At 39.0% G+C, this 11,645-nt stretch overlaps 1 protein-coding gene across 1 annotated transcript; it reads left to right on the forward strand.

Moving 5' to 3' along the window:
* The first annotated feature begins 1,072 nt into the window (after nucleotides 1-1,072).
* On the forward strand, nucleotides 1,073-8,914 carry TAF9B (TATA-box binding protein associated factor 9b). The gene is made up of 7 exons (XM_008704955.2): nucleotides 1,073-1,212; nucleotides 1,850-1,931; nucleotides 2,243-2,379; nucleotides 2,457-2,591; nucleotides 3,394-3,469; nucleotides 5,909-6,019; nucleotides 6,892-8,914. The coding sequence occupies exons 1-7, from the start codon at nucleotides 1,162-1,164 to the stop codon at nucleotides 7,056-7,058; spliced, it is 759 nt and encodes a 252-aa protein (XP_008703177.2). The 5' UTR covers nucleotides 1,073-1,161; the 3' UTR covers nucleotides 7,059-8,914.
* The last annotated feature ends 2,731 nt before the right edge of the window (nucleotides 8,915-11,645 follow it).

Raw genomic sequence — 11,645 nt, forward strand, 5'->3', positions numbered from 1 at the left:
CTTCCGTAGTCTTGATGAGTATGGGTGTTGGTTTGGACTGTTCGTGTGGTAGCACTGAATGAGGATGTGGAGGCACAGATAGACGTGGTGCGACTTTGGGAGGTGGCCCTAATAAGACCTGCTATAGACTGAGTGTGGATTGTGGGGAGGGGGTGCATAACATGGATAACTGCTATTTCTGGCCTGGGAAGCTCAGAGTGCCTCTTCCTGGGATGGAGAACACTAGGGCATTGGTTTATTGTGGAGGAATAAGAAAGAGTTCTCTTTGGGACACTTTAAGCCAGGAGATGGTTAACTGATGCATGTTTTTTGAAAGTCGCTCAGGTTATTGTGTGGAGACTAGGGAAGGGTGGGCATCTGTGAGGCAAAGTAACAGCCCTGGGTGGGCCTCAGCAGGGACAGAGAAGAAACTACTCAGGGCCAGGGACAAGGCTGGAGGGGCTTCAGCAGAGAACCTGCAGGCCCACAAAGGCTTTAAGCTTTTCATCAGTATGAAATGGGCGACAATGGTAGGGCTTTGAGCATGATGAGAGTTGACCAAAGGCCTGCTGTTGTGGAGAGCAGGCTATAGGGTAGAGTTGCCAGATTTAGCAAACAAAAATACAGAATGCCAAGTTAAATTTAAATGTGAGATCAACGCAAATAATTTTGTAGGTAAGTACAGCCGTGTAGTATCTGGGATATACTTTAGCTAAAAATGTATTCGTTGTTGATCTGACAAATTTAACTGGGTGTTAATTTACCCAGGCAACCCTATCACAGGGACAGGTGGACGGAGCCCCTGCAGGCATTGCAGGGAAATGGAAGGGGCCAGAGTAGCAGCAGGGAAGGTGTGAGGAGGGGGTCCCAGAAAAGACAAGGGTGACCCATTTGGTACATTTTACCGGAGAACAGCTCCCGGAAGACGAGCTTCTTGGCTCTTCCAGGTGTTGGCCGAGGGTTCCTCAGGGAAGACTTACCCGTCTCTTCCGCACCTCCCGAGCCCGCGGCTCCAGTGCTAGTTCTGCTGCCCTCAGACTCCACGGGGTTGAGCCACAGCTGAGAAGCAGCAGCCAGCCAGGCTGGCGCTGTAACCCCGCCTTCCGCACCCCGCAGGGGTGGAGCCTGAGCGAGGAGCTTGCGAGCAGCCCTCTCTCCCCGGATGACGAGTGGCAGGATAACATGGAGTCGGGCAAGATGGCGCCTCCCAAGAACGCTCCGAGAGATGCCTTGGTAAGTGCGAAGGATGAGAGGCGGGGCATGAAGCTCGGCGCGGCTAGCGTCTTGGGAGGCAGGTCCTGGCGGAGGGCCTCAGGACGGGCTCGCGTGCCCGCTTCAGCGCAGCCCGGGCGGCCCGGAGGAGTGGGATACGTGGGTGCCCTGGACCCCGGGGCGCGTCTCCCGCAACCCCCGCAGCCCCGCTAGGGGGAGGCTTGCGGCCCGCCGGAGTGCGCAGTTCAGCCACCCGGCTTTGTCTCCTGGGCCTTGGGGCCCAAACGCTTTGTCGTCTTAGCAGGTCTGTGAGCGCTGACTCTCACGTCCAGTGTTGATGCTAGCTTCCCCCATTGCCACATCCGAAAATGACAACCAGCTGTAGCCTCCCCTATCTTTCCCGACGGGAAAGCCAACCCGGGCCCTTTTCTTCCCTTTGCCCCCGCCCCCACCCCCGCCAAAAAATAAAAAGTTTTCAGCAGAGATTACGACAGCTTTTGGTGTGATCCTGACACTCACTACTGAGGAAAAGTGTATGAGTACAGTCTGGAGCCCAGAGAAGGGGGAACTTGTATCATAAATATAAATACTACCTTCGGTCCAGTCTTGATTTCCAGTACCTAGATTATGCATCTGGCGTTTTTATTCGAATCCACAGGTGATGGCACAAATCCTGAAGGATATGGGAATTACGGAGTATGAACCAAGGGTTATAAATCAAATGTTGGAATTTGCTTTCCGTAAGTTAACCCCAAAATTAGCCTAACTCGTGAATTGGAAAACATTGTTTTATTATTTTAAGAACATTTTCAACTGAATTGCTTGAACAGTTAATATCATAGAATTCAGCCTAAAGCAGTAAAAAGGAGCTCAAGCTAAGGGGACAGTGTTTATACTGTAGTATCTATTTGCAATTGGCCATGTAGATAGGACAATGAGATATTAGAACCAAAATTCATCAACTTTCTAGAAGTTAGTAGAACCTCCCATTAAGAAAAGTGACCATAAATATTAAGCTGTTTTCATGTTTAATAATGTTTTGTTCTTAAAGGATATGTGACTACAATCCTGGATGACGCAAAAATTTATTCAAGCCATGCTAAGAAACCTAATGTTGATGCAGATGATGTAAGACTGGCAATCCAGTGTCGCGCTGATCAATCTTTTACTTCTCCTCCTCCAAGAGATGTGAGCAAACTTATTTTAAGTTCATTTTACATAAAATTTCTTAAATTGTAGTTCTAATAAGGATTTTTTTTTTTTAGTTTTTACTGGATATTGCAAGGCAGAAAAATCAAACCCCTTTACCACTGATTAAGCCATATGCAGGACCCAGACTGCCACCGGACAGATATTGCTTAACAGCTCCAAACTATAGGCTGAAGTCCTTAATTAAAAAGGTAAGAATTTTTGGTCAGCTTTGTTTTTTAAAAAGGTGAGATGTGTTAGGGGAATTTGTAAAAAGCAGATTCCTGTAGATAGATTAGGTTAAACACTATTAAATTTATAGCCTTGAAAATATCATGTCTGCAGTTAGCTACTATATTGAAATACAAGATCCAAGATTTTTAGAGCTAAAAGGATCTTTAGTGTTCATCCAACTCAACAGTTAATTTTCGCATCAGGGATCTGTTCCTTAATTCATCTATGGAATTAGTAGCAAAGCTGGGACGGATTCCCAGGTCTCATAACTCCTAGTATTTACATTTTATCAGGTTTTTTTTGTGGCACCTGTTAGAGTAAATGGTACACCATCGGGAATTGGGAGTCACTTTCTGAAATATGACCTAAGGCTCTCCCACCACTGAAAAAGTTCTCCCCATATTCAGCTAGCTGCCTTTGTCTGGAATTCTGCTATAAAAGAGTATCTTTCTTTTTAGGTTAAGATATTGACTAGTTAAAATTAAAAATCATAAGGATGTTAGTTGTTATCCCCAAATAAGACTCTATCCTAAACTTAAATACTGTATAGAATTTTATGTATGTGTGCTCATATCCATGTTTATATAGATCGATATGTTTATATTATACATGTTTGTGAAAACCCTTGTTTAAATGTTGGATTTAGAATCTAACAAAAACAGGACATTCTTGCCATGAGTTATCCATTAAAAATTCACATCAACAATCTTAACTTCATTCGTGGTAAGTTTAGGGGTCAGATCTGAAAATTAAAACTAATTAGTTTTCTAAATCCCCTAGGGACCTAACCAAGGCAGACTAGTACCACGGTTAAGTGTTGGTGCTGTTAGTAGCAGACCTTCCACTCCTACTGTAGGTAAGTGAGAGAATGAATGACTTTTCTGCCTGGTAAAGAAGTGTCTCAGCACTTGATTTTGAACTATAATCCAAGTCAAAGCTGAGTCAGAAATTCCCAAATGTGTGTCGCCATTGATACATTTACTTGAATGTAACCAAAAGAAAGAAGTTTAAAATGTACAAAAAGCTTAAGTATATCAAAGAAAAAAATCATTGTTTTCAATACTCATCTTTTCAAAAATAGATTGTCAACTATGTTGCCCCTTCAAGCTGTCTCCTGTGCCCTTTGTGAGAGGTCTCCATCATTCTTTGAGGATTTCTTGCTTACTTGCACAAGATGTTCTGAGGTCACCTTAATTTTCCTTACTCCAGTCCTACCACCAGCCACTTCAAAGAGCCCTGGTTCCTTTTAGTGGAGAAATAATGGTCTTTAGAAACCATTTTTTAAATGTTATTGTTTTGGTAATAAAGAAAACAAATGGATTTAGATTTCCTGATTTTTTGGTCCTACATTCCTGCTGGATTTCTTTCACAAAGTATTTTCAGAAATAATCCTTGTCTTTGACCAGTATTGGGTTTTGTGGGGGGGTTTTTTGGCTCTTACGGCTTCTAACTTGAGTCCTACAGATGTCACATAGCTCTAATATAAGCAGCATTTGGTTTTTGCAATGTGTAGACAATCTCTTCATATTCTCATTTCAACATTTTAAAACCAACCTGGTATAATATTAGTTGTACACTTCTAATTTACCTGCACGTGACCTTTGTGAACAGAAATTTGCATATATAATTCGTTTAACTTTTTGTTCATATACTGTTTACCTGTGGATTCATATTACTTCAGGGAATACCAGTTTTTAAAAACAAACTCTAGGTGTGGTAATCTGTTACATATGTTGGCAAGTGAACCAATTTTAGTTATCAGTTGTGATTTTTATCCCAGTTAGACACTTAGTATACATGTTTTAGAGATTTTTAAATCTGGAATGAGGGAACTGCTAAAATCCGGTATTAAAGATACAAGTTCTAAACTCTAAAAAAATGAATTTAATAACACTTTCAAGAGCTAAGCATCTACTGTGTTCTGTTTTAAAGGCGAAACTCCATACTTACTTAAATGTTAACAAATCCTTATGGTAATGGCCAAGAAAACATCTACCTGTTGTGAACTTCCTTGACAAAATAAAATACATATTGTTTCATTAAGCTTCACCAAATTCTTTGAACCGTCCCTGTATTCATCAGAAACCTTGCCTAGGAATGAAGATATGTTAGTAAGGTCTCACCTCCTGAGTTGGGGAAAGCACTAAAGCCAGATTCCTGGGTACCTCTGAGCTTGACTCCCCCATTTAGGCTTTCTTCCTCTTTGTCCCTAGGGAGAATAGTTGTTTTTTTTCAGCAACTCTTCCCTGGGCAGACTGCTGGTTCCAGGGAAAGGGACGTATGGAAAGCCTGCATCCCCAAAGGAAAAACTAGGAACAGACGTGTTTCCATAAATGTATTTTTTAAGAGAACTATAGTGTCAGTATATGTCTTTGAGTCTTGCAAAACTCATTAAGCAAAAATTTGTTGAGTGCCTATTAGGAGTAAGGCACAAAAACCATATGCTCATAAGGGTAAAAAAAGTGTCAGCCAATGCTTGTAATTTACTGAACAAGGTAAGATACTAATAAAGGCTCCTATGACAAGGGAATTTCAGAGGCAGGCAATGACTTCTGAGCCAATCAAGGCAATTTTATGAAATAGGGTGGTATTTGAATTGTACCTGGAATAATGGGTAGAATTAAGATTGGGGGGGTTGGACTAAATTTTCTCCAACATCCCTTTCTGCTTAAAAAAGTACCTGGGTACAGAATAGCAGTATGGCTTTCGTACCCACCTGGGCACCCTAGAAAGGTGTATTTGATATGCTTTTGTTAGATGCATGTTGATTTAGCTTCACGAGCCTAGTAGACATTACCTAATTCTCAGTAAGTGACGGAGATTAAAAGTGCCACGTAACGTAATGAATAGCAAACTTGGGTCTTTATTCTGCCAGCTTATTTACACACACAACTTCATGTAGCTAAAATTCAATGTCAGATACTATCTGAGGAGCTTTACAGAGATTATTTTAAGTTTCACAAGAATCCTATGTACTAGGTACTGTTATCCCATTTGACAGATGAGAAAACTGAAGTAATAAAAGAGAAGTTGCCCAGGGACATTCAGCTAGTAGGTGATAATGCCCGGATTCAAACTCAAGTAGGTAGGCCCCGGAGCCTACATTCTTTACCACAATACTATCCTGAATTTTTAGCATCTGAACTATGGAGCTTGTACTTTCTGATGTTTTTTTCCTCACCTTTCATTAGTTCCTTGTGCTTTGAAGGTAGTTTCTGGTAAGCTAAGGAGTGCAGAATATGAATCCATATAATGAAGTCCTGTAACTAACATGGTCTGTTAATTACAACTACAGCAACCCCACAGACAGTGTCTGCCCCAAGTAAAGTTGCACCTCCAGTGTCAGTGACAAGCCAAAGATTTACGGTGCAGATTCCACCTTCTCAATCCACACCTGTCAAATCAGGTAACATGATGGGTGGGGGGTGGGGACGTTTGAAAGTGGTGCTTTTTAGAAGTGTTTTTGAATTTTAAAATTTGTGAATAATTTGTGATTATAGAACAGTTTGTATTCCTATAGCAAGAGTTGTTTTAATATCATACCAGGAAGGTTGCAGTTAACGCTGCAAATCTGGGTTCTTCAGAAGGGCCTATGAGCCCACTAAAATTGTAAATGTAAATTTTACAAATATGTAATGTTTTGGGAGGGCAGAGTAATCAGTATGACCATCAGATTCTCAAAGAACACTGAATTAAAATAAGCTGGGGTCCACAAATCTAAGGCCTCTTCAGGGAAAAGCACTTAGGGTTAAAGCTCAAGAAAATGATGTAACTTAGCGTACATCAAATAAAAATTACACCTTTACTACTTCATGAAGGGTACATATAAAGTTGGACTAATACATAAGTAGAATTCTGTTATAGCATAGTTTATCACGGCATATATTTCAATTTTACATCTTCTGACACCTAACTGTACATAGTAAACTACTTATATAAAATATTGGCATATAAGGGAATTTGATTTCTGACCCTCATCATGTCCCATGATGAGTCCAGTGCACTGCTTCCCATGGCTAAGTACTAGCTAAAATTTTAGGTAATTAAGTCAAACAAAAAAACAACTTTAATGTTGTACTAGATATTAAAGTACTTTAAAGTACTAAAAAAATGTTATTCAACTCTTAATGCAGCATAAATAACCAAGTTTCTTCTATGATATAGTTGCAAACTCATGCTATTAAAGTTATTAGAATTGTATTTAGCCTTGTTGAATACTATTTACCATGTTTTCGATTTGGGGTAATTCAGTTTGAGGGTGTTTTCTCCTGTTTACAGTTCCTGCAACAACTGCAGTTCAAAATGTTCTGATTAATCCTTCAATAATTGGGCCCAAAAATATTCTTATTACCACCAACATGGTTTCATCACAGAACATGGCCAATGAATCAAACCCATTGAAGAGAAAACACGAAGATGATGATGATGATGATGATACTATGTAAAGAACACAATCAAGATGTATTTCAAACATGTAGTTGGTTTGGAGCCCATTATACTGAACTAGAATATTCTCCATCTTCTCAAGTTTTACCTTAGAAAACTGAAATGTAGCTGAAGTATTTTTCACATTAGGTTAAGCTGTTAATTTCTTTTTAACTGTTAGGTACCTTAGGTAAGCATACCAATGTTTTTTTCATTAGGCTTCAAGTAAAAAGTGTTTTGTTTCTTAATATTTTGACTAATGTTGAATTCTACCATGCCAATTCATATTTGGAAGTTTTCTGCCACGTATCACTGACAGCAGCACTTAAGTTTTCAGTTTCTACAGCCTGATAAGTGGACTAATCTTTAATAGCTAATTTCTAATCTACATTTAAATACTACTTTTATAAGGTAAAATAGGCACAATTTTTGTTTTCACCAACTCTTTTGACCAAATCTTTAAATTTAGGAAATTTCTTTGGAAAGGATGATTTAAAGGGATTCTAAATTCATTTTGAGTGTATGTTTCTCGGTTCCCTAACCTCCCACGTCCTCAACCCCATTTCTAGATCCCATTCATTTTCTGTACCACCTCTTCCCCACAGGCTGAAGTTTTTCCCAATGCTCTTAGAAGGCCAAAACTCAAGTTTAAGAAGTGTAATTCCTTATAATACAGTTCAGTGTCATTTTCCTATTTTTAAAACCTGCTTTACATGCCTGAAGGTTTGCTTTGCTGTTTTTCTCTCCATACCAGAGCAGTTGAGTTCTATCCATTGCCTTTATGTTCATTGAGCTTTACTCTGCTTTTAACAGGTAGTTTTGGGTCAGTTACAGTTTATATCTCAAGTCAGTAACTCCACCACATTTCACATTTCGCATTTTAACAAAGATGATGCTATAGCTTAAAATCTGCCTTGGTAAGTATATTTACACTGGACCTAGGCAAAAACCACTGAAGAGCAAGTGTTTTTTTCTATCACATATATGCTACAATCACTACTGCTTGAACCCTTCTGTTGGTAGAATTCATTTTTCTAGCTTGTTGCTGAGGATACCATATATGAGATAGGATCAGACCTGAAAATTCTCTTAATGGTTTTCCTTTCTCTAGAAGGTCAACAACAAAAACAAGTCAGTAAAATGTGACCTGCACTTAGGTTACTATGCATAGGTTTCCCAGTAATGTTGCTTAACACCTTTCCCTATTTTCCATTTATACGCATTTAAACATCTTAGTGAAAGATGTTTCCTCTCTAGGGAAAGATTGCAAAGCTTTCAAACATATAAATAGGCTTGTTGTTTTTAAGTAAGTTTGACATAGTCAATATAGGAATACTTTTGTAGAGTTTTCTAAAATAAAATTTCATATCATATCATAATTTAGAACTTCTAGCCAAGGATCCTCAAAACCTAAAACACAAGAAAGTTCCATGTTATGATGGTGCTTGATACACTGAAGAGAAAAAAAGAGAGTCCAGTGACAGAGAAGACATGTCTCATCACAGACTGGGTGTTTTTTGCATAGTAGGAAAAAGGTAGTATCAAACTTGTAAAAACAGGTCTGATCATCATACGAGAAAAATGTTCATTATATAGCATAGGATATGATTACTTGAATGTTCTCAGGGAAGCAGCATGTCAAAAAGCCTAGGTTCTAGTCCTGGCTGCATCACTTACCAACTATGTGACCTTACTTCACCTCTGAGCCTAGTTCTCGGTAATAGGAAAATAACACCGACCCTGCCTACCTCACAGGGATGTTGTGAGGGTTTAATTGGTATATGTGAAAATTCCTTCAAAATTGTAAAATGGTTTGTAACTCTAAGAGATTGTTAATGTATTTGTTCCAAGATTATTAATAAAAAATTGAACTTACCATTTATCTTTCATTTTTGATTTAAGGGATTCAAGGAAGATGAACAAGACCCAGTAAATCTGAGGTCCAAAAAGCAATTAAGATTTAATGGGTGACTTAATCATAATCAGTAAATCGCTTGCTTTTATTTGGAATCAGCATGTGACTCATTGCAAAGCAAAAATAAAAAAATGAATATGGGTTTAAGTCTGTTAAAAACATAACATGCTGTCTTTGGCAGAAATTTGTACATATAATTGAGGCACTTGCTAGGTCAGCCAGTCTTCAAATGAAGACTGCTTTATCTTGCAGAACTCTCTTCCTCAATTATGTCTACCTAATATAGCTTCTAGAATGACTTAAGGCAGCTCTTGTCCTCCAGCTTCCAGGCGCATTTTTTTTAGAAGAGGTACTGATGGTAAATGTGGTGAGGACATTGTGGTCCCAAGTTCTTCCTTTTACAAGCAGAAACAAGTGTTTTTGATCTGAGTATGAATATAGGAATACAGCCAGTATGTGCGGGAAAGAGAAAACATAATGCACACTGATCCTAAGGAGTCCAGAGTGAAGGTAAGTACTCAAGTTAGGAAAGACAACACTAATCAGAATAGCAGGTACAAAGCAGTTGTATACACTACCATATATATTTTTTAATTCATATATATACACATACATGGAAATATGCTTTTTATATGTAGATCTAGACCGAAGGAAACCTGTCTTACAGTGGCTGTTTCTAAAGAGGGAAACTGGTAGCTAGGGGACTGAGGTAGGAAGGTGTCTCCTCATTTTATACCCCTTTTTGACATTTTTATCATGTGCTAGCGGGAAGTTTTGGACATAGAAAGGAAAACAAGGGAAGCAGGAAACACTGAGCTTAAGAGACTGAATTAGTTTATGACACGAAGATTGTAATTTCTGTGTACAGGCATACACATATCTGGAGGTTAAAATTGAATTTGCCACACTTAGCCTAAATCTTCGCAATATTTTATCAGTAATTCATAGTTCTGTATTAAATCAGGAAGTACACCCTTGTACTATTCTAGTTTATGTGCTCACAAGTTGTTATAGGTTATCTTCCTCAACTAGGAAGATAAATTCCTTCAAGACATGCTATCTTAGATTTCCTCCATTATGTCCTAAGTATATCACAGGTACTCAAATATTTGCTTATTCGTGTTTCCACATTCATTTTCTGGATTAATGACACAAATAAATGGGGAATTATCCTAGAAACAGTCTAGTAGAAAGTACTTAAAAGGTACAATCAGAGATTGATGGATGGATGAATTGGCAGTTGTAGTCTAAGTGCTAGGTTTATGGGTGTTTATACAACTCTTTTACTCCCTCTGTACGTATGAAATAATAAAATACTGGGGGAAAGTAATCAGTAGGGGAAAAAGGTCATCAGTATGCTAGCGCTCGAGCCAGGCTGTGACATTAACATGCTGGATCTGTGGGTAACACCTCTGGGCCCCCTATACAAAAACAGACTAGAATTCCTGCTTCTCATACCAGGGTACAGTGTACCATTAGCAGTATGCAGAAACACGGTACATTTTAAAATTAACTACAACTATGAGGACAGTATTAATCAAAATGCAAATGAATTTTAAAAAAATTCAAGCCTTCAAAATGGTTTTGTTTAAAACAACCACCAAAATTTTCTTCTGCTGTTCTTTCCAGAGTTCATCAAATAATCCTAGGCTAGAGGCATCATTTGTGGGAGTGAGGCACAATGAAAAAGCAGCCTTTAGAATCAGACAAACCCTGGACTTGAATCCCTGCTCTGGCCTAGTATCTCTGTGATCCCCCAAGAGTTTATTTCTCTTCATAAAGGTGAAATACTCATCTAGTATGTAAAATGCCCAGCAGAGAAATTCTGATTAAACATGGCCTTTTGAAAGCACATGTTGGGGCGCCTGGGTGGCACAGTTGTTAAGTGTCTGCCTTCGGCTCAGGGCGTGATCCCAGCGTTCTGGGATCAGGCCCCACATCAGGCTCCTCCGCTAGGAGCCTGCTTCTTTCTCTCCCACTCCCCCTGCTTGTGTTCCCGCTCTCGCTGGCTGTCTCTGTCAAATAAATAAAATAAAATCTTTAAAAAAAAATGAAAGCACATGTTTACCTTTTGCTCACTCCCAAAACTCCATTAAAATGGCAGGAAAGAGAAAAGGGAAAGTTACAAGGAAAATAAATGAATCAATGACATTAGAATCCCTTCACAGGAGGTAAAAGGAATCCCCAACAGGGTTACCCCAAAGGGATTTCTTCGGAAAGAGGAAATCCCAGAGCAACAGCTGTACAGCAAACCTAGAAGGCAGCCAGGGCAAACCAGAGTGGAAGCACAGGGGACTCCAGGAGAGATTATCTCTAATAAAAATGAACAGAGTTATAAGTTTGAACACACTGGAAACTAATCAGTGAGAAGTACATAGAAAAAAAAGAAAACTTTCAAAACTTACTAACTCCAAAAAAACCCAAAAAGGTCCATAATAGAATCATAGCATACAACATAGCTGTGAACAGTATTTATAATCACAATGTAGACTACCAATCTAATCTGTAACAAAACTATACTGGGCGAATGAAGAAGGGAAGTAGTATGAGGAACAGAGGCTGTAAGAGAGCTCAATCTTCCCATGTATGAAACTAATATACAGCTTTTATTATAAAAATCAAGAAATTAAAAGTGTAAGTCTGTTACTTAGAAATATGGAGGTAAATACCCAAAAAAGCTAAGAGGTAAAAA

The sequence above is a fragment of the Ursus maritimus genome (genome assembly GCF_017311325.1).
Source record: "Ursus maritimus isolate PB19 chromosome X unlocalized genomic scaffold, ASM1731132v1 scaffold_X1, whole genome shotgun sequence".
NCBI classification, from domain to species: domain Eukaryota; kingdom Metazoa; phylum Chordata; class Mammalia; order Carnivora; family Ursidae; genus Ursus; species Ursus maritimus.

Bases quoted from the DNA above. Each gene is read 5' to 3' on its own strand.
- TAF9B (XM_008704955.2), top strand. From the start codon at position 1,162: ATGGAGTCGGGCAAGATGGCGCCTCCCAAGAACGCTCCGAGAGATGCC. The intron at 1,932-2,242 runs GTAAGTTAACCC...TTGTTCTTAAAG, and splicing joins AATGTTGGAATTTGCTTTCC to GATATGTGACTACAATCCTG. The intron at 2,592-3,393 runs GTAAGAATTTTT...TAAATCCCCTAG, and splicing joins TGAAGTCCTTAATTAAAAAG to GGACCTAACCAAGGCAGACT.